Source organism: Pseudovirgaria hyperparasitica (assembly GCF_010093815.1).
Source record: "Pseudovirgaria hyperparasitica strain CBS 121739 unplaced genomic scaffold EJ05scaffold_10, whole genome shotgun sequence".
NCBI classification, from domain to species: Eukaryota; Fungi; Ascomycota; class Dothideomycetes; order Acrospermales; family Acrospermaceae; genus Pseudovirgaria; species Pseudovirgaria hyperparasitica.
Window position 1 is genome coordinate 717,672 of NW_022985558.1, and position 21,510 is coordinate 739,181.

The 21,510-nt window shown below is 49.4% G+C and overlaps 9 protein-coding genes and 1 non-coding gene across 10 annotated transcripts; 5 read left to right on the plus strand and 5 right to left on the minus strand.

Annotated features, from left to right (window-relative positions):
- Positions 1 to 12: 12 nt before the first annotated feature.
- On the plus strand, positions 13 to 104 carry EJ05DRAFT_t48. The gene has a single exon. It is a non-coding gene; the product is annotated as a tRNA-Phe (tRNA).
- Positions 105 to 451: 347 nt separating this feature from the next.
- Positions 452 to 1,893, plus strand: EJ05DRAFT_477212 (uncharacterized protein). Its single transcript, XM_033744202.1, has one exon. It carries the CDS (start codon positions 614 to 616, stop codon positions 1,403 to 1,405), a length of 792 nt encoding a protein of 263 aa, XP_033599443.1. The 5' UTR covers positions 452 to 613; the 3' UTR covers positions 1,406 to 1,893.
- Positions 1,894 to 2,592: 699 nt separating this feature from the next.
- EJ05DRAFT_511743 (uncharacterized protein) lies at positions 2,593 to 5,243 on the minus strand (the record flags this gene model as incomplete). The annotated part of the gene is made up of 2 exons (XM_033748262.1): positions 2,593 to 2,872; positions 4,033 to 5,243. The coding sequence occupies 2 exons, from the start codon at positions 5,241 to 5,243 to the stop codon at positions 2,593 to 2,595; spliced, it is 1,491 nt and encodes a 496-aa protein (XP_033599444.1).
- Positions 5,244 to 5,680: 437 nt separating this feature from the next.
- On the minus strand, positions 5,681 to 8,172 carry EJ05DRAFT_477213 (splicing factor, CC1-like protein). The gene is made up of 4 exons (XM_033744203.1): positions 7,270 to 8,172; positions 6,913 to 7,221; positions 6,369 to 6,860; positions 5,681 to 6,240 (listed from the first exon to the last, which is right to left on the minus strand). Exons 1-4 carry the CDS (start codon positions 7,956 to 7,958, stop codon positions 5,982 to 5,984), a joined length of 1,749 nt encoding a protein of 582 aa, XP_033599445.1. The 5' UTR covers positions 7,959 to 8,172; the 3' UTR covers positions 5,681 to 5,981.
- A 511-nt stretch (positions 8,173 to 8,683) lies between these two features.
- EJ05DRAFT_539087 (fatty acid hydroxylase) lies at positions 8,684 to 10,389 on the minus strand. Its single transcript, XM_033749496.1, has 2 exons — positions 9,104 to 10,389; positions 8,684 to 9,051 (listed from the first exon to the last, which is right to left on the minus strand). Exons 1-2 carry the CDS (start codon positions 10,138 to 10,140, stop codon positions 8,898 to 8,900), a joined length of 1,191 nt encoding a protein of 396 aa, XP_033599446.1. The 5' UTR covers positions 10,141 to 10,389; the 3' UTR covers positions 8,684 to 8,897.
- A 730-nt stretch (positions 10,390 to 11,119) lies between these two features.
- Positions 11,120 to 12,059, plus strand: EJ05DRAFT_50455 (uncharacterized protein). The gene has a single exon (XM_033747586.1). It carries the CDS (start codon positions 11,333 to 11,335, stop codon positions 11,975 to 11,977), a length of 645 nt encoding a protein of 214 aa, XP_033599447.1. The 5' UTR covers positions 11,120 to 11,332; the 3' UTR covers positions 11,978 to 12,059.
- Positions 12,060 to 12,099: 40 nt separating this feature from the next.
- Positions 12,100 to 14,217, plus strand: EJ05DRAFT_50468 (tubulin nucleotide-binding domain-like protein). Its single transcript, XM_033747608.1, has 3 exons — positions 12,100 to 12,406; positions 12,590 to 13,833; positions 13,921 to 14,217. Exons 1-3 carry the CDS (start codon positions 12,335 to 12,337, stop codon positions 14,177 to 14,179), a joined length of 1,575 nt encoding a protein of 524 aa, XP_033599448.1. The 5' UTR covers positions 12,100 to 12,334; the 3' UTR covers positions 14,180 to 14,217.
- Positions 14,218 to 15,319: 1,102 nt separating this feature from the next.
- On the plus strand, positions 15,320 to 17,015 carry EJ05DRAFT_50465 (uncharacterized protein). The gene is made up of 2 exons (XM_033747600.1): positions 15,320 to 16,387; positions 16,443 to 17,015. Exons 1-2 carry the CDS (start codon positions 15,536 to 15,538, stop codon positions 16,842 to 16,844), a joined length of 1,254 nt encoding a protein of 417 aa, XP_033599449.1. The 5' UTR covers positions 15,320 to 15,535; the 3' UTR covers positions 16,845 to 17,015.
- A 1,074-nt stretch (positions 17,016 to 18,089) lies between these two features.
- Positions 18,090 to 18,767, minus strand: EJ05DRAFT_428862 (uncharacterized protein; the record flags this gene model as incomplete). The annotated part of the gene is made up of 1 exon (XM_033741531.1): positions 18,090 to 18,767. A coding segment is annotated over one exon (678 nt), but the record flags the coding sequence as incomplete, so codon positions are not given.
- Positions 18,768 to 19,777: 1,010 nt separating this feature from the next.
- On the minus strand, positions 19,778 to 21,498 carry EJ05DRAFT_51032 (uncharacterized protein). Its single transcript, XM_033748166.1, has 3 exons — positions 20,669 to 21,498; positions 20,106 to 20,615; positions 19,778 to 20,048 (listed from the first exon to the last, which is right to left on the minus strand). Exons 1-3 carry the CDS (start codon positions 21,339 to 21,341, stop codon positions 19,981 to 19,983), a joined length of 1,251 nt encoding a protein of 416 aa, XP_033599451.1. The 5' UTR covers positions 21,342 to 21,498; the 3' UTR covers positions 19,778 to 19,980.
- Between the last annotated feature and the right edge of the window lie 12 nt (positions 21,499 to 21,510).

Here is a 21,510-nt window from a genome sequence, read left to right on the forward strand (position 1 = left end):
GTATCACAAGTTGCGGGGATAGCTCAGTTGGGAGAGCGTCAGACTGAAGCCGCACTTCAGCCTAGTTTATCTGAAGGTCACCGGTTCAATCCCGGTTCACCGCATATCTTTTGCTTTTCTGAATAATCATTCAGTCTTGTTTTCTTTAATTTTGTCATTATTAATTACATTTGCTCGCATGTTCATCAAATTTCAGGAGGTTGGTTGCTGCACGCCTTGCATGCTTTGCTCCTTTTTTGCATTACATACAGTCAATATCCACGAGGCAGCCACCACAGTGGGGTTGGTTTCTAAGGCTGAGTCTACGCACGGATCTCTGAGTCAGATGTGGGTCTATATAACGAACGACTATTGGCTGCATTGCAGGATCTTGGCAGATGTCGCCTATACGCGTATAGCATCCTAGTAGACATGCTCGAGTACAGCCACGCCAACTACATCATAGTGTAAGTAAGGATCTACGCAACGATGGAAACATATAAAGGCTACCGACGTTGCTGGATCCCATAAAGCTGCATCTTCAGGCGAAGTCTCAAGTTTGATTGATAGCAACGTGAAAGACACCGTACGCAAATCCACACTACAAATTTTCCCCCAAGCCTCTTTCGTAAAGATGTCTTCCATACACAAAGATCCATTCGTCGACACCGAATCCATTATCGACAACGAGTCTATAGTAGAAACTCTCGTTGACGATACCTCCAATACTACCACTTCAGCAGTCGGACCTTTTCCCTCCACTTTCACAATCTCTTTCAAGAAAGCCTTTCTCCCTTTCGCATACTACATCACCCCCGGTGACTCCTTTTCCCCTGATTTGGAACCCCTGATGGGCATTGCGATCAACTGGGGCATCTTGGGCAAACCTCTCCTCACGCTCTACGAGCGCTTTGACAAGAACAGTGCCAAGCTTGGCATCGTGCGATACTCAGGGGTGTTAGGCAAGCATAGCATGATTGAGCTTCCAGCAAAGGGTTCCGGCGAACAACACGATGGGTCGGACGATGACGAGAATCATAGTAGTGACGCGGAGAAAGTGCAACTGCGAATGAAAATCGGCTTCCCGGCGTGTAGGTTCGAGTTCACAATGCCAGTCGCCTCCGAAAAAGGGACACGCGATGAAAGATTCGAGTGGAGGGGCAGTAAAGGTGCTGAGGTGAAAGAGCTCGAGGCATGGAAGTACGGGTTCAAACTCGTTCGTCTAGACTCTGATGAGGTTACCTCAAGCTCGAGCAACGGAGAGGTCGTTGCAGCGGCGGCGTGGCCGGGGAAGATGAGCCTGACCCAGTTGGCAAAGTTCAAGTTTCTGGGGAGCGCGGAGAGGGGCGAGCTGGGTGAGATGTGGGCGGTCATGGCGGTCATGAGCTTCTTGAGAATCATGCAGATTCATGCCGAGGGAAGGTAGACGAAATGACACTGAAGATGTAATCTTGCATGGTGTTCCAGTTGGCGTTTACCGGGGCGTCTTTCGTTCACCATTTTGATAACAATTCTGATTTGCTTCAGATTCAGCCATTCCAGAGTCAGGGCGCACATAGTATCAAAGGGCTGAAAGCTACACCATAGCTTTATCTTCCTCTTGAGGGTCTCCGTGTTCACGATAGTTTACCCCTCGAGTCGATATCCTCGGCCAGGACATGTTAGACATCATTGATCATCGCACAGGCACGATCATTGTTGCTAAGAATGACGTGCACTCGGGAATTTCTGCCACACAAGGTGTATCGTGAAATAAACCATTCCAGGATAGATGCCAAGGGGCTTGAATATAGAGAGCAAGCTCTATGTTTACGTATGAGGAGCTCTCTACCTTAGAGAACTATCGAACGTAATACTAAGCTATAGTTAGATCTATTGGCTATCCTATTTGTATTCCGTATGAATAAATAGTCCATACTATGGGTGTCATCCTAGATACCTATAAAACCTTATAAGTATAGTAAGACGCTATAAAAGTTCGCTGCTGTCATGGATAAGGAGTTGGCACATCTCCCATTTCCAAGAAAAAACTGGTCAAAAGCTCCAACCTTAACCCCGACATCAAGACAGCAAAAATTAAAACAAAAAGAAAGTGCAGAGTCCGGAATCGAACCGGGTTCCCACTGCTGCGGGAACGCGTTGGTGACTTTTACGCCATGCAGTGCCGTTGACTGAAATATCAACAAAGTAAATTGTTTATAATAGGGTTTAATTCAAAGATTCTGACTCTACGTGTCACTCTCAGACACTACGATTTGCAAAAGAGCTGCCTGCTGTGAACACGTCCAAACAGATTAGTGTATTGCGTCCCCGTTAACACAATTACCTAATTCACTTCCCAGTACAGATTCACCGGTACGTCATAATTCCATGGAGAGCTTTAATTACTAGTGTAGGCGCCTAGCAGCAAAGTCTTCGACCCAAGCGAAGATCTCACGCACATTACAAAGCTGATTTAGTCCTCCCTTTTCACACCTATGGCTCCCCACAACCAAGACTTCGAAAAGTGATCCGTTGTCCAGCATCTGGCATCGTCATGACCCCTTCTCGCAGCTATGGCGTCATTTCTTACCGCTCGTCTGGAATAAGTCCTCCTAGACCCTTTCTGAGGACCTATTTCCAGTCACCACGAAGTTGATCTATCTCCTTCTGTTCTCTCTTTTCTTCTTTCTTCTCCCGCTGGTATTCCTTTATCGAAAGTTCGCGTTCTTCCCGGACGGTTAGTGGTTCCTGCTCCCAGACCGGCTGCTTAGAATCTGGCTTCTTCGACTCTGGCTGCTTAGACTCTGACTCCTTCGATTCTGGCTGCTTCGCCTCCGGCTGCTTCAAGCTCGACGAATTAGAGGCTTGGGTTGCGGATGAGTGTTTGTCTGACATAATGACTTGGTTGTTTCTGTTTTGTATTCGTATGGAGTTCAGCTATACTCTGTACAGGAAGTAGCCTCGAAGGAGTTGATAGTGATGGTTGGTGATGAGAGAGGTACAAACAAAAAGAAGAGCTCTTGGGAAACATTCATATATCATTGTGCGGCTGTGGCATTGTTGGCATATAGAGACATTCCAGCCAAATGTCTGAGAATGAATGGCAATATCCTGTTTGCAAGAAGGTCTCAGATCGGCACAACGTGTCTTCTCATTGCATTTGCACGCACGTTTGTGGTATGTGACAAGTAGTCAGGCAAACAGGAGTCTTGAAATATCTGCTGCTGAGACATTCGCCTCGTGATTCTTCTTGCTTCTTGGAGTTATGGTGGTTTACAAAAAGTGCTAGAGTGTTGTTTGAGGCAAAAAGCCGGGGCTTTAGCCCATAGCTTCTCTATCCACGTCAGTTAGGGCTAAGAAGACAATGTATGGCGCTCTTGTAAGTTTGTCGCTGACAGCGTACGAATTGATGACTTGGAAAGTTTCGCCCAGAAAATGACGTGGTGCCAGGAAGAGTTGATTGATGTTCACTACCAACGCAAGCAAAGCCTGTCCAAGCCTCTCACACATACCATCTACGCCAACCATATGAGCTTCCACGTTCTTAGGAAGTACCCTCAATAAACTTTATAGATAAACCTGACAAGCACTTCTGAACTGTCGCCAAAGGAATAGCATAAGACTGCCTTCGTGAATAATCTTACATTGCCAAAATTCGAAGGACCATGGCAGTACGTCCAACATGTTTGCTCTATGTGATGTGAGGTGATGGGCATAGTAAGTATGTTGATGCCCACAAAACATGATTTCATGGTATAATATCACGTCAATGAAAGAAAATGCGCCGTATGCGGTGCTTCTAAAGTCAAGTTTTGACTTCTCATGTCATTTCAAAAGTAGTTTGTACACGGAGACGTAGCTTGCAATAATGTTAGCCATTTCACAGTAGTGTAACATTAATTCATCTACGATATGTTCCGATTATAGACCCTGAGTGAAGTTCATCGTCTCTGGACTTCATTGGTATGTGGCTCAATCCTTTATGCAGCTGGTGTCACCTCCTAAGGCTGCTTCGTGAGCCTTGCCATGCCTCCTCTTTCTTTATTGACCCGACTTCCGAACATGGCAGACCTTGCGACAACCATACCGTTTTCGCGCGGGTCATACAGTACGGGTTGTGCAGCAGTCATGCCTTTCTCGAACACTATTCCCATAACCGTCTGCGTCTCGAGATCAGGCCAGATGCTCGACATGCCAAATGGTGCACGACGCCACGGCTGCGGGTTAACAGGCTGCCCATTTACCATGTCTACACTCCATTGTACTGTAATCCAACGAGGCCATGGCGCTGAGAGCATCCTATTGCGTAGGTCTCCAGAAGGGCCAGGTGAAAGCATTCGGTAAAACCAACAGTTGCCGACCATCTTGGCCATTTGGCAGATTGCATACATATGATCGCGTAGCTTGTACCACACCATACCGTACGTGAAGAGTCTGGCAGGAGCTAGCATGAACGTGTAAAGACGGATCGAAGCTACACCCTTTGCGAGTTCGGCGATGAGATGGTCAGGGCATGAGAGCTGTGTTGGGTCCTTGTTGAACTTATCGACCAGACCGTCAAGCTCCTCCTGCTCAATACCCAACCAGTTATGACGTGCTGTGGGTTTGTAGTGAGGGTCCATCGCCACCTGCGTCATCCACAGTCTGCCACTTGAAGCTATATCGACAACTTCCATACGGAGACTGGTATTCTCCGCTGAGTCCGCGCTGATACATCGGAGCATCTCTTCTTTCCCTGTATGTCCTTCGTTGATTGAGATAGCAGCTGTGCCGCCAAATTCGGCTAGCTGCGATGCAAAGATGCGGAAGTGAACTTGACGTGGTCGTGAATCATCCACATTATGTTTTGATTTTCGACCATACAGCTTCCGTAGTACTTGGCCATTTGCATCGACGTCGCGATTAATGGATATCTGGATAGATGGATACTGACTTTCAGTCATGTAGGATTGGCTTACAAAGTCTCCAGCATGCGTGGTTAGACTGCCGTATCCACGGCATGTAGAATCTGAAGCATTCGCGATTTCGATTGCGCAATTCCTGGTTCGATCTAAGTGATGTTCTTTCCCAGCATATCCAGGAACGGCAAATCGAGGACGGTCAGCTTTGCGATAGTCGCGATGGACAATTTTCGGGTCGATTCCGTGAAAAAGATCATCAGGATAGCAGGATCGTTCGGTCTCCTTGAACTGCATACTCTGAGGCAAGTCAACAATGATGAGCCTGCGCTGAAGACCGCGAGGAAGCTGGCTTGGGATGCTCCCGTGCAGAGGAAGAGACATCCTGCGTGAGCGTTAAGTGCAAATTCGCAGGCAAAAGAGCGAGTTAACTCCTCTTCAAGGATCGACCAAGAACTTACTTTACTTGCTGGCCCTTTCACTGAACGGTTGATGGGTGGTGACTTCAGACAAGCGACTGAAAGTTCAGCATTAGCTGTATGAAGCTTTATTATCGTGAATGAATGGGAAGAGTCTAGGATAAGGTAAAGTCACTTCGCTCGATACAATGTGACTTGTTTGGAACGCACGGGTTCATTTCACCTCCGCCAAGACGGTGGTCATCGAATGTGGAACGGCAGGCGCACGGCCGTTGAGCACAACGAGTGGAGTGAAGTTAGAATCGTACTCATACATGTAGAGTTAACACTTAGTAGCACGGGAAGTTCGCGGAGTGGGAACTGGCGGCAAATTGTTTCCATCACAAATTGTTCATCTCGGCATGGGGAAAGGTACATGAAAATGCACGATTATATTCTTGGCTATGGTAAGAACCGGTAAGTTAATTCAGCTGAACGCAAGCCTTCTTATAACGCCAGACAATTATCGTCGGGTAGTCGCAAAAGGCTAAACAAGTATATGACCTATACTGGACAGGTGCGAAGTGCCTAGAGACGTAGCAGTCCATCAGATATCCGTGAAGATATGAAACTTCACATACTGGTTTTCGTTCCTAGGTATCAAGTAAGATCCCAAGAGTGTCTTAGTGGTCGAAAGATAAGCCAAGAAATTTCCTAGAGTCGATTAGAGTGCCCGGGTGCGCGCAAAGAGCGAGCTGTATACGGCGTCAACGACAGGCTGGGCCGAGATAGTTTTGCCGCCGAAAAATCGACCATTGAGGCCGCGGATGGCATTTTCGCCACCGGAGATCTTGTCGAATTTGATGTAAATGTCACCCTGTGTATTTGGGTCAACAGCGATGTGCACAACAGTGCCGTACTTGTCGTTGCACTCTTTGCGCACTTCATCTTCGAGCTCCTGGACCCAGCCATCACTTTCTTCCCTGGGCAAAGTTAGCAGATGTTTATCATGAGTCGGTCAGGTCAAGCTTTGACCGTCCATGAAACAAGCTGTGCTCTGACAGCTTATTCCACGAGACACTTGACTTAGACCGAAAGGGCAACGACTTACTCTGCAGGATCGAAGCAATTCTTCAGAAGAACGCAACGACTAGCCTGGCTGACATTGACAGGCGTTGGGCGAGTTTCTGTTCGAGGCTTAGCAAGTTTGGCCCGTTCCTCTTTACCGTGAGTCTCAGTCGAATCGTCAGTACGGGCAAGTTTTCGCATCAAGGCATCTCTGCTAAAGTTGTTGAAGTTTACGCCAGCCACATCAGTATCATCGAGAGCGCTTGCACCGCCAGTGCCTTTGTCGGTATCGCGACCTCCAGCACGATCAAAACTGCCACCCGCTCCTCCGGCGTGAGCACCACGGCCGCCACGACCGGAGAAATCGGAGCCCTGGAAGCTCGGTTGACTAAGGCCATTGAATTTCTGCAGCAAGTTTTGCGTAGATTCGGGAGTAAACTTATCATTGCCCAAACCGACGCGGATAGGGCGGCCAGCAATCTCAAAGCCATTCAAATGCTCAAGAGCTTCCTTGGCTTGGGTCGGATCGCGAAACCTGCAAACATTAACAATACATCCCACAGAGGTGAGGCTTGTGAGTGACTTACTGAACGAAACCATAGCCTCTGCTTCGGCCTTGGTCTTCCTTCTGGAGTTGAACAAACTCGAGCTCGCCAAAAGGTTCGAAGACTTCCTGTAGATCCTCTTCAGTGATGCTAAAGTGAATGTTGCCCACGTATAGGCGGTGGAAAGGAACACCGTTTGTAGCTGTGCTACCCGATTCGGTAGTGCGGGCCTGTCGGTTCTTCTCAGCTTCGGTGAGCTGTGCAATGATGGGAATGCCTAGGAGTTTCTGTCCAGTAAGCTGAATAGCCAAAGCTACAGAATCTTCTTCCTTGAATTCGACGTAGCCAACACTTTCAGAAGAGTTAGTGGAGGCGACATAAAGGAATATTGCGACTTACCCTTTGGAGCGTCCGCTGACTCTATCCTTGACGATCTGTGCTTCTTTAACAGGACCAACCTTCTCAAAGAATGCAATCAATTCCTTCGTGCGGAGACGAGCTGCTAGCTGTTGTACGAAAACCGTGCGACGATCACGCTCGTCTTCGGTTGGCTGGGGCGTGGGGGACTTCGTGCGGCGGCGAGGGGTAGGCGAGCGGCGGCGACCACCTCGACCACGTCCGTTGCGCTCTACTCTGTCTTCCCGATCTTCTCTGTCACTACGGCGGCGGTCGCCGGGCCGATAGTATCGGTCACTATCGGGGGACTTGGACCGAGTGCGTGTGCGAGCACGTCCGGGACCGCGGTAGTAGTCACCTCGATCGTCTTTTGCGTCAGAACGACGTCTCTCGCGGCGACGATGGCGTGAATCGTCACGGCTGCGGGATCGATGACGGCTTTTGTGGCTGCCATTTGCGCTTCCTCGATCGCTGCGAGGTGACTTGGTCATGTCTACATCGTCATGGTCGCGTCGGCGGCGGTCACGAGAGCGATCGCGACGTTTGAAGTCTCGCTCACGGTCTCTGGAGGAACGGCGGTCGCGATGATGTCTGTCATCTTTCCGATCGTTGCGTACGAGGACAGGCTCAGGTGCGTCCTGGAAGCCGTTGGCCGTGGAGTCGAGAAGAGCTTCGACGTCGAGTCCTGACATTGCTGTTGATGAAGAACTGTTTTCGTGAAAGAGATCGTCACTTTTCCTCAAAGTCAGAGTGTTCCACGGGACTGGATACGGACGATCGAACCCTTTTGCTACCTGTTTGCGGATATTGCCGTGTTTGCAAATCAAGTCAAGCCACGATAAAGTGACCCTAGATCTGAAATCTGAATCTGGGTTGCTTGTACGAGTTACAAGCAAGAGAGATTGTAAGAACAAGGAAACAATGGTGGGTAATATTTAAGTGCGAGGGACGCACAAGGTAAAGGTAAAGGTAGAGGTAAAGGTGAAGTGCGTGGGCGGTGAGTTAGGCGCAAGTGGGACGGCGGCAAGATCTTCCGGTGAACAGCCGAGTGGGGCACCCATGACCAGTGCTTTGGGCTATCAGCCGACATAATTCCGGCCACATAAGCGTAGTGGAGGGTGACCACTATAACCTCCATTCTCTTGAAAATCACATAAAATATTAGTCTAGTAAATTGATTCAGTAGTAGAAGATGTTAGGATAGTATAGTAAATGTTCGAATTATATCTATTAATCATGTCTACTAACAGTACTCTCACGTAAATGTGGGTGAGAGATATAGGGCCACGCATTAGGTTATGTTGCCGGAATTATGTCGGCTGAGAGTTTGGGGCCTCAGGCCACGATACAAGGCATCTTTGTGTCACTCTCAATCCTTTGCCATAGCACGAGAGATGTGGAGAGCGGTGAAGGTGAACTTCGAGTGAATGTAGTTTATTATTATGAATTAATGGGAGCGTATTATAGCATATCCGCCAGCTCCCCGGTTGGCACGCGACTCCTGAGCAGTATGCCTAACATACACAAAACTAATGCAAGGTCTAAAACGTTTCATTCATCGTGATGAGCCAAACCCGTACTCGTCATACATGCTTTTAAAGAAACATCCAAGGATGACCCATGCCTGGAAACTAAGAGGTCTTGACAATTTTGGGCGGTGGGATAGCTAGTTCGGTCTTGAAGATGCGGTCCCAGAAACGACTGGTCACTCCGAACCCATTCTCATAGTCAGCGAAGTGATGTTGAAGGTGGTACTTCTTGAGTTCTCGATAATGAGCGGGCAAGCTATAGTCTTTATTAGTACATTGTTATCATCAGCCATCAGGAAAGAACGTACCTTCGGTGGTGGAGGAAGTAGTGTGTAAGATCATAGCAGATATAGCCAAATATACCTCCACAATAGACCGCTACGGCGGCGTGCCAACTGTAGAAGAAGATAGCATGGGCGAGCTTCCAAAACGGCGCAGCGAGCACGATAAACAGGGTTGGAGGCATGACCAGGCGATACTTGTCCATGGGAAGATAATGATGAATTCCGTGAAGTAGGAAATGTGCGGTGATACCGACACGATTGTCAGGTAAGTAATGGTCGACATGGAATAAACAACGATGGAGGCCATATTCAACCAATGTCCAGATCGCCAGGCCTACCAGCCAGTATGCGACCAGCTGAAGAATGCTGTCCATACCCTGACTGGCAAGGTATGTACCGTAAGCAACTGGAGGAACCCAGACAGTGGGAACTATCCACCAAGCAGTTTTACTGAGAGGCTCCAGAAAATTTCCGAAAAGAGGAGCTGATTGACCACCCTTGTAATGACGAGGCCGATGTATTTGTTGCAAGTAGAACTCTTTGCTGAAACCGCCGTACCATACTTGCGGAAACATTGGCCGACTCAAATCGATGAACTTGTGTGTTTTGTAGTCTGACGTAAAATCCGTCTCTTTTGATAGATCATCTGCAGATGACATACCTGTTGCTTCGTAGACTGGTCTTGTTGCTTGGCTGCTGTCAATGCCATTCGCCTGTGGTTCCTTCTTCCCTTGAACTGTTGGTGGAAGAGGTACTATTTCGTCTGGGTGCTGACTTTTCGCAGCTGCACTGAGCACCTTTTCTGTAGCCACAAAACCAACCAGACAATCTTCCAGGACTTCATATGCAGCTTCCGAATGGGTATGCGAGGCCTCATCTTCCATTATTGCCTTGACATCTCTGCCACCGTACTCGAGCACAAGGTCGGCACCACCGGGGTGGTCGTTTAAGAAATCGGTAACATCAAATACTTTGGTGCCAATAGTAACGTAACAAGAATTCTTAGTATTGCGCGATGCGACTTCGGACTGTAGAAAGGTAGGGAGGTTTGCGGAGGGCATTGCGACGCTCTTCGACAATGATGGCGAGGGAGGCGAAGGAGAGTGAGATGCTAGATAATACGTGACGCAAACCAGGCGAAGAATCAAATTGCAGTAGAGGTGAGGGTATTGAACTTGGTCAATGGGAAATGGGTAATGGGTATCTAGGTAGGGATTTGAAAGGAAACAGCATGCAGCCGGCGCGCAAGAAAATGGAGTGATGGTGGCGAGAGCCTAGCGTGACTACTGACTGAGATGTTGGTTAGACGCAGACGCGGACGACGCGGGTGCGAAATTTGTCCATCCACTATTAATTAGGTATCCGATCACATGCTATAATAGATGGAATGCCTGTCATTACCATTCAGGGGTTATTGTGCCTGAGCGTAATAAGGCTGAAGTTTAGGTCAAAGTTTAGTTTTGACCCTTGTCCCGTAACCCTAATTACTCGCCATTTTCAACACATCGTCGTTTCCACGACAGCTTCAAAGAGTTTGTTAATTCCTGATGGTTTCGTGAACGAGTATACTTGGCGTGTAATGCGCTCGCCCTTGTCAACCTCGTTTTGATCCTACAGCGTAAGTCGACCATGTTTGCAGTTTACCTTGCTCTTGCTCATTCCACAGCCGCTGCCCGACAGTTGCCCTCATTCGTTTCCAGGATAGATTCTGGGCGGTCCACTTCTCACATTTGATTCTTTATCAGAAGTATTCCCATGCTCACTACATACGAGATAACAAAAACACTGGTCATGCGGACCACTCAAATGACGGATTGCTTCCGAAAGAATGATGCCTGTGCACATGTCTCTGGAACAAACCCCCAACATCAGTAGATCGAATCTGATAATTTTTTCTGCTATCACAGAATCTGCAATACTGCAATTTACCGTCGGTCACTTCTCCATGACTTTCCCGTCGTGAGTCATCGTGAAGACGGAAAATGACATTCTTGGATCTAGGATTTCATGCTCGCCGAGGCATATGATCTGTTCAGGCTGCTCATGACCTCTGATCAATATCAGGAATGTGTGTGATACTGACGCGACAATTTCCAATAATGCCTATTACCAGTGCTTGAAAACCAGCATCGAGGTCATATGCATTTGACGCGCGAGTCGAGAAGTGGGGTTATTAGCTGGCGGGGGAATTGAAGCAGACGCCATATAAGTACATTCTTCTGCTAATTCTCCATTACAACTTCGGTTTCTACAATGTCTACCGCTGGTCTTGTCATCTTGACACACCCGCTGCCGTCCGCGCCCCTGGGGCAGCTAATTGAGGAACCGATTTCACCCACCTCTAAAATATACACGGCCACGGCCATGTTTCCCGACAGTCCGACGCAGATCTCCTCTACATCGCTGCGCGGTGCTACACGACGAGTGTGCCACAGTAGTAACAGCCTAAGTGGCAGTCTTATGAAGATCGAAGCTCACGATTCGGTACGTTCTACACTGGAGAACGACCGCACCATCTTTAGATCTCTTTGTCAAGACCCAGGAGCCCAGAAGTGGATGCACGATATGACGAAAGCTGGACGTCGTTTCTCCTTTGTTGTTGGCACCCAAGAGCTGAGAAATGCAAAGTTCACTCCAGTGGATTTGTCTCCGCAACGCATCTCTGCACATGCGCACGATGACAGTACTCAGGTTCCATCAAATATAAAGACTGCGCCTGGCCTTGAAGCACGCAAAGTCAAGTGTCTGGTTGGAAGACACGATGCGCCGCACTCCCTCGAAGATGTCGATTATGATTGGAATTACTTTTCGTTGAGCGATGATATGCAGCTAGCCATTGGTTTAGGAGCTACCTCAGGAGAACTTCAAGCCCTGGTTAATGCATCGATCAATATTTGATATGTATGATTTCAAGTAATCGAAATTCAAGATATAAGAAGATGTTAACATCATATTCACGTGACCGTGTACAAGCTCGGACCCCACTGCATTCACTTCTGCGCGCGGATACCTCGAATACACTTCAACCCTAGTTAGCCTTCATTTCGCACTCTGAACCCCTCGAAGATCGTGACTTGCATCTAGAGACTTGGATGATCACTGACACAATAGAATAGCCGTCCATAAAGGTCTGAATGTTGGGCTGTATATTTCAGATTCAAGAATCTGTGTACTCTTCTAAATCAAATCGAGAAGAGAAGGATCAGCACGATCACATTATCTTATCACACAAGCTGGGATACAACTTGAGTCCAAATGCACGAGATTCTCACAGTGCAACTGGGAACGCAAGCCAATTATGTCGGGACTCATTTCTGGAACACGCAAGTATGCTGTCTATGTCTTTGTATTCATTTATTCTCATGATCCTTCACTCTTCCTTTTGTCAGCTTTGAAATCCTACTGCAGCCTTCAGATTGTCATGGTTGAACATATCCCATATGTTTCCTCTGCCGCGGGGCATGTTCTCCCGTTCTTCGGACAAACCCAGAATGATCTAATTTCGCATAGGAGAAGTACTTTACGTACGCAAATGAAGAAATCTCTCTAGTCGACCATGACATACATTTCCGTGCCGGTCGAGCTCCGAATGGCTCCGAAACCTACAACCCGCGGGCCCTCATCTATGACCTCAAGGAGAACTTTGGCGCCCTCAAGAAGGCTGAAGGAGAGTATGTCGAAGAATTCGACACTTCGGGCGGCATTTGGCCAAATTCTTCAACTATCCATACTGGGCCTCCAATATCCACACATCCGTACATCGACAGCTTGTCGCATCCACACGGACCATTACCCAGTTTACTATGTGGACAGCCACCACGCTACTTCACCGATCTATCGCATACGTACTTCCATCCCAGGTCTATCATGCCTTTGCCACGCGCCGTCATACCCACTGTGTCGCATCTGAACCCACTTAAGTCCTTTCGTGCAGGCGCAGAGTTTTACCACGACCTTGATATCGCGGACCCGGCAGGTGACGGCGATCTCTTCGAAAGAGACGTGCGGTGGTGGGTTGAAGAATGCGACAATCTACAGGGCGTACAGATTATAACCGGTGCTGATGACGCGTGGGGTGGGTTTGCTGGAGCATGGGTTGAAAGGTGGAAGGACGAGATGGGGGGAGGAAAGGGAGTCTGGGTGTGGGGTGTGGAGAAATACATCGAGCCCAAGGAGCAAAGTAGAGAGTCGAGACTACTATCGCTCCTGAACGAGACGCTGGCTTTATGTGCTTTGGCTATGCATGCGTCCCTATACGTTCCACTGACATCGCAGCCACTTCGATCACCGTCCTACTTGACATACGACCCTGGTTCAGCATGGCATGTGTCTGCATTACAGGCTACCGCACTGGAGACTGCTGCGTTCTCATCCCGCTTACGTCCTGCGTCAAACACACGTCGTGGAATGTTTCAAGACATGGAAGAAATCACAAATAGTGGCGGCAATCGCAATGTCGCAAAGCTGGAAATGAGTATCCAAGACGCAGAGAGTGATCAAATCATAATGACTGGTGATAAGAGCGATTATCGTATGGCAAATGGACATATGATCGCCGCCGATGAATATGAGGAGCCTAAAAAGTTGGATGTGGACATGTTCTCGAAAGACATGGGAAACATAGGAAATACGCACAGTTCGGCCAGCCAGAGTGAACATGTCTTCGGGAGAGTAGAAGTTGTCCGTGGTAATTGGGGTTTGGGTGAAGAGAGGACTGAGGGCGAAGAGAGATGGAGTGGACCTGTCGTGGAAAGGTGTGTTCAGCAAGCGTCCGTGGATTTCAACTCTTGGACCGCCCAAACCATTGTCAATTCAAGTGTACCCATTGCTGACTCAACTAGGTATCACTCGCCCTTGACCTATCCTCAACTTACGAGCTTTCCGACTATATTTGGGGTCCAGTCCGATCACAGACTAGCCATACATACCGCACTAACGACATCATCGGCCGTTGCAACACAGATCCGTCAAATGGAACGCACGGTGCGGAGGTATGTCAGTGTGGACGAACGAGAGGCCGTCTCAGATGGATTGAAGACTCTTTGCGAAGAATACGAAGAAGGATGGGACAGCGGAAGTGACGAAGGCGAAGATGAGTAGTATTGGGTTTGTGGGATCAGTAATTGAACGGGTCACTTCTCATCCACGTCCTAACCAAAGCCCTCTGCTCTTGACATCAAAGCCGTATCTCGAGAGTTTGTCTATACTCATGCTTTCGGCCTTTGCCTGCACGCGCTTCCGCTACGCCCTGCATCTTGGCGGTAGCACAGTTTCGTAACTGCAGATGCGGGTCAGTACCAGCTCCGTTCCTCCCAGACGGCTTCTTGTCGCACGTTTTGGAACTCTGGAAACTCCTCCCAGAGTCACTATTGATTTCAGCCGTTTTCAGAGGCCGTGCCATGGTTCATAGGTAGATTGCGTTTGTGGGCGGGACGGCTACGTCTAGACATTCATGAGCGACACTGTTATGAGAGCAATTACATCATCAGTAGGCTGACAACTGACTAGATCGAGTACCACTGTGTACTACTCAACGAAATTTCGACAATCGATAAAGCAGTGAAGCTCCGTAGCGGGGGCCCGTCAGCCACTCGGACTCACAGTTGTCCAGTGACGGACTTTAGATGGTTTCCCCAACCTGCAACCATCCAGCCCGAGAAACGCATACATGCGGGCAGCCGTGTTTGGCTGCGTTGCTTTTTCAACAATTTAACATTACTACTAAGCAGTTGAACCGGCTCTATCATCATCATTGTCCAAAAAGCCATCAGAAACCAGTCTTGTTGTACGGCGACGGGAAGTCTAGTATCACAGACACGTATGTCATGGGTAGTTCGACTTTTTCTCGGTGTACCCTTTTGAGAGCAACCATACCTCGACTGGAAGAGCTTGGAACACGTCCACTTCGGAACCATGAGTGACCGTGTTGACCTACGAAGCACGGCTCGGCTAATTTTCATCTTTACGACATCCATGGGCAATAAACACCCAACCTCTCCGCCAGCGCATTGGCCAACACGCATCTTCAGCTACCGCATGGTCCGGTCAACACTGGACATTATCGATTATCTCTACAGGTCCGATGTGCCCCTGTAAACATTCCGTGACCAAACTGCCCCAACCTGCCTTTCCTCCATTCAGACTACCCACCATTGGGTTTACTGTTCCATAACGTCCGGCTGGTTCCATATATGTTGTAGGTTCGCTTGTGGTCGTGAATAAAGAGCTTGTTACCTGCCATAATTCTCCTTCTTATTGTTTTGTCTTTCGTTGACCAACGTGTCATACTATTTCCAACCTTCGTGTTTAATTCTTCCTTCCAGCCTTTCCGGCGGTAAGGGCCCCTTCTCTAAAGCCCTGCCTGCAATAATCTTTGTCTATATCTTATATCTTAATTCGCAGACGTTTTAATCTACTATTCTGTGTACACTTTCAACTTAATCGACGCAAGACAAAATGAAGAGTGCTCTCGGACTTATGGCCCTTGCGGTCTTCAGTGCTGCTACTGACAGCTACGCTTCACCACTACCTGGGAACGAAAGCTATGGCTCGCCAGTGCCGACTCCATCTTCAAAAGAAGCATCGCACGAGACACCATCTCACTACACGTCCCATGCTCCAGTATCATCGCCACATGAGTCTCCACCGCCCACGCCGAGCCCGCCCGTTTACACTCCCTCAGAGCCTCCTCATGAGACGCCAACTCATGAATCTCACTCTGCTCTTCCAGTGTATACACACACACCTGTATCCCCGGTTTATACGCACACGCCTGTCCCCCCAGAGTATACCCATACGCCTGTTTCCCAGCATTCGACCTTCGAGACTCCACGTTCGACTTACGAGCCTCATTCGACGTACGAGCCTCCACATTCGACATACGAGCCTCCACATTCGACACACGAGCCTCCACATTCGACACACGAGCCTCCACATTCGACACACGAGCCTCCACATTCGACACACGAGCCTCCACATTCGACATACGAACCTCCACACTCAAGCCCGCCACCGTACACTCACACGCCTCCGCCGTCTAGCTACGAACCTCCACACTCAAGCCATGCTCCACCATCACCGCACTCAACTTACGAGCCGCCTCACTCAAGCATGCCTCCCCACTCGAGCCCGCCAGCGTACACCCATACACCCCCGCCGTCACCGTCTAGCCATGCACCACCCTTATCAACTTACGAGCCTCCCCACGTGACAACGCCTTGCCCTCCTCCCGGCACAATCACGACCATTGTCACAAAGACCCGCTCAAAGTCGCACGCTGCATCCCCGCACCCATCAAGCTCGTACCAAGTATGTACCTATCCTCAAGTTCACAAATCAGACCAATCCCTAACACTCGTGCCAGCCTCGCCCTCCACCTCCTCCTCCATCAACGTACCACAGCCCGTCTTCGCCTCCCAAGCCCACGGCATCGTCTCCCGCTCCGCCGCCACCAGGTACACCTATTCCTCCACCCCCACCAGGTACTCCTATACCCCCTCCGGCGCCTGGCACTCCTATCCCTCCTCCACCTCCCGGTACTCCCCTCCCTTCACCACCGCCCCCGCCAGGCACCGTTGCCCCAGTCCCTGGTACCAGCGTTACACCTCTGCCGCCGGTGCCTCCCCCAGCCACAGTCGCTACACCGCGCCCATCAAGCGTTACCCCTGTGGGCCCACCCTCATTCACCGGCGCGGCAGCCGTAATGGCGAAGAACCCTCTCGGCGCACTAGTAGCCGGCGTCGTCGCCGTGGCAGCGATGGTATAACAGGAAATTCCCCTCTCCCGGCAACCTCGTATATATAGTATAGTATAGTATACCCCCTTTCTTTCTTTCTTTTTCTGCTTCTCATACTCCTCTTATCTTCACTTCTTCCATGCCAGCAACAGCCACTCACTGTCAAGCATTCTCATGTAAGAAAACGTGGTCTGTGGTTCATTTATATATATTCGGGTGGAGCTTGAGCATCATTCTTTTTAGACGGCTCGCATTTTTCTTCTTCTTCTAACGACGGGAGTTTTTTTTTCCTATTCACATACCTACCTATGAGCATCATTCTTTTATAGCTCTTGCGCTTTTTAACGAAGGAATACGTTTTTTTGGAGGAAGATGAGGAGGATGGGGAGAGGCCGGTGTGTATGCACCCGGTCTGAGGGAGAGATTTTGAGGAATGTTTATTTATTTATTTGCTTGAGATATCACCGTGGCCCGACGCCCTTTGTACTGTGGAACGCATATAGAAAATTTATACATGTAATGTGTCTGTTATGAGAGAATCTACCTGCCCTAATGAGTCTATTCCTGAAGAGAATGCATCTGCCTTGATGTGTCTTGTTGCGGGATTTCCAGATATTACGCACTCAAGTATCAGATATACCGGTCCCTCGCCCGCACTTACAGCCCTTCGCACCACAGCGCCGGCGCCTTTCCAATCAAGCGCGCATCTCATAGCGGCTGACCCGCCCGACTCGCGCCGTCCTTTTAGCCCGCTCTCGAGGGTCCGAGGTCTCTAAGGCCTGACTGTTTGATGAGCAACGGTTGTAATAATTATAGGGCCTAAGACCTTGCCAAAGCATGCATCATCAACACCCAGCAGGAACGTCAAACCTGCCTGCCTGATTATGGTGAAGTGGATGGATATCGGGATCAAGAGCGTCAGACATTAGGTCGAGAGGTGAATACGCCCTACACGAGAACAAACAAACCCACTACACGGTAAAAAGGCTTGGATATGAATCGAAGCTTGGAAAATGTATATTGACTATGTGAGTCCTGCATGACCGAGATGAAGAATGAATACAATAAGTTTAGGAACAGAAGAAGAAGTTCGAACTTCAAGCTTGAAGAACACTTTCGGTTTGCAAGATAACGTATAATCAAGGATTGCCACAGGCAACTTATCGGTCCAAATGACGACCCTGACCCTCGGGCAGTCAATCATGTTCTCTCAGCAGAGGCCCGTGCCTTTTCCTTCTCTTTCCTCTCCAGGCGGATCTGTTGGAATGTCTGCCCATCGAGCTTCTTGGAAACAGCACCGCCCACGACCTTCAAGATCTGGCTGGAGTCGAGCGGTCGGCCAGTGTACTTGACCGTATCGACAATGTCGCGGCCCCAGAGGTGATCATCGAGCCTTTGCAGCATCTCTGTAGCATCCGGGAAGTCGCCAATCTGGAAGAACTGGACACCGAGCTGAGTCGCGTGAGCATCCCATTTGTCCAGCTTCTTGGCAAAGTCCTGGATGACTACTTCGAGGCGAGTGTCGCTGCTATCTGTCGCACCACCATCTGTGATGACGATGATGTTCTGCGGCTTGACGTCATCCCAGGATCCGGCAGAGACATATCTCTCCTCATAGTTGTGGAAGAGATCGCGAAGGCGTCGGCCAGTCGGAGTGCGGGCCGTTGGCGTCACTTGCTGGAAGATCCGCTCGATTTCCTCGGGGTTGGTGATCTTCGAGTAATGTTGTGGGTGGTTCAAGAACTCAATGTCGATGCCATCCGAGTCGTACTCGGCGCACGTGGGGGCGATTGCCTTGAGAGCTCTCTCAGCTTCGCTCCAGCCGTTTCCAAGCATCGAGCCGGAATCATCTATGAGGAACACGGTGTCATACTCGCGCAAGAAACCATAGCGACCGTCTTGCGTCTCGGCAGCTCTGGGTGCTTCTCTGGGTGCTTCAGTAGGTTTGAACGCAGGACCTGTATCGTAGGCTTGGTAGGGTGGCGGCTGCTCTGCATGCACAGTTGATGAAGACGACGATACGGACTTGGTTTTCTTCAGGCCAAACAAGTTGCCCAGCGATCGGCGCGATTTAGAGTCTCGTGGGGGTAGAGCATCAAGGAAGTTCTTGCTGTCTCTTGGATCGGAGCTGGCCATGGTGCTGTTGTTTGCAAAGGGCGCCAGATGTGATGAGGTTGCTATTGTCGAAGCTGACGAGAACTGCGGATCCTGAGGTATGGAAGTACTGCGACGAAGTGAAGGAGGGAGGCCTAGGAAAGTGTCCCCAGAGGAGGTTTGTGGTGTTTGGGCAAGAGCCGATCTGTCATTCATTAAGTCTGTAATGTAGTTTGAAAGAACAACTGAGTTTCAAACAGCGAGGGTAATCATTTCCCGTAAGGGCCAAAGAAATCATAAAATGTCAAGCCACTGCTGTTGGACTAGGCTGTTTATGGATGACTGATGACTTTCTTTGTGTGCAGTGGCGTGTGAAAGCACATGCCTTGGACAAACAATGTGGCAGTTTTATAGGAATCTTGATACTTACAAGCGTTCTTTCACACAGCCAAGGTATCCTGCAAGGCTCCAACAGTACACCTGAGGAACGGAGGAGAGAGGATGCTATCTCAAGGGGTGGATGGATTCACCAGAGACTGTGGTAGCCGTTCGTGATTGACACATGGCCCGTCTCACAGCCTCGCGGACAGTCAGATAGACGTTAGGAACCCATATGCCATGTGGTGCAGTTGGCCTTAGCTCCGGTTCTGTGGTGGGACTGAACATGCACAGCCCCAGCCTTATTCGCTGTTTTCTTGGGAATGCAAGCTCCGCCACTATATGCTCACCTTCACCCAGCGAGTCTGCCTCGTGCGTTTAATTCACCTGGCAGGCTCTTGAATATCAATTTCCCGGAAATGATGTGTCTTAGACGCGACTCAGTTGAGATCTGAATGGCTGGGCCTGGCGTTCAGCCGCCCAAACAAGGAGATACACGCGCTTGTCGCAAATAGCCAACCAACATCAATCACCACAAGATCAAGCGTGAATGTGAAAGGCCATGGACGGCCCTATCATGGATTCACCGGACAGCGACGCTCTCACTGGGTTTTATTGTCCAGGTCGCCATTCCTTGTCTTCCGTCACACACATCATGCCATTCCCTACTCAGCCAAGGCATTTACAATGTCCGTTATGATGAAGTGGAACAACAACCTTGTCTAATATGGGACACACCGGTAGGGTGGAATTCGGCCCAGTCTCGTTCAGTCGCGGTAAACATTTCGCGGACATCAAATTGGCGATGGAAACACTGACCTGCTGGTGCTGCATGTTTAGGCTTCCCTGTATGCGACAACGTTCCAGTCCTCCTCCACATAAGCGGACGTTTGGCCTCTGCCCAAGCATAGTCCCCTCGCCGAGCTTTGAAGCATTCGGGACATAGTCCTAAATCAGGACTCCCGCTGTCCTTGTCTAGCCAGTATTGTAACCAACCGAGTACGGGTAGCATTCGACTTCTGAGCCCACAATGGGCGTGGTTGCTATCGATCTGGTACTTGGGACATTTGCGCAAGCTATCAACAAGTCGGTCGATATCTCCACTGTATGCAGTTACATTGATGGGGTCATATAGGAGACTCCGAACTCTCAGCATGCCCGCACGACTAAGAAAACGGACCATCTCTCCCAATTGAAAAGAGTCACATGCTAAAGAGGAATCGTACCCAAGCTTGCACTGTCTTTCGCCAGACATATATAGGTGGAGAAAGTATAGGGGTATAGAGCTCAGAGTTTCCAACACTCTTTCACGTCGATATTGAAGCTCTTCTGAGGATAGCATTAGTCACCGGATCGTGTACATGACCTACCTGTGGACGAACCTTCAATGCCGTGCGGAAGATCCCACCATAGTGCACTCTCCGTGTCCTCTTGCTCCTGGGCCGGAGGGTCCCATCGTTTTGATCCTGACAGTATCAAGTGTTTGCTATTCTTGGTGACCCATGGATTATGATCCAACAGATAGCCAACCAACAACTTTTGGCGAACCCGCTCTTCCGATGTATTCTTCCCACGCGCCCTTGCATCAATCGCCCTGAAAATACCCTTCTTCTTCGCATATAGACAGAATACACCAAGACAATCGAATCGGTCGGCTACAATGGCTAAGTTTGCGATATTCGGCACGGGAGGATTGGGCTGAGAAAGCTCGAGACCGTGGAGGACACGTAGGAAGTCCGCGGTAAGACCCTCGATGGAATTGACCTTCGATATCTGCCCTATATGGACCACAGTGATACAAGGCAGCTCATCTGCCGGGACGTCCTCGAAGCTCGAGTACTGGTCCCGCAGCGACCTGTGCTTCTCATGAACAGCCGTGGCTTCGCTAAAAGCACCTCCAAGAAGATGCTCAAAATAAGGCGAGGTCCGGCGTATATGCCCCGAGTCGACGCGATAACGAGACTCCTCTTGGTGCTCTTCATGAGAAACGTTCAAGACTAGGTCGCCTGTAGACGAAATGACAATGATTTCTTGGTGTAGAATGCCGGATGCCATGTTGATATGCAGCTAGCTCCAGGACAAAAGAAAGTATGCTAGTGACAGACCACTCACGGATACGGCCAGAACATACTGACGCGCTATGTCTGGGAATGGAGGAAGCAAATGAGTGCACTGTTGCCTCCGGACGAATCTGAATGGACTTAATCATTAGGTATAACCTGCC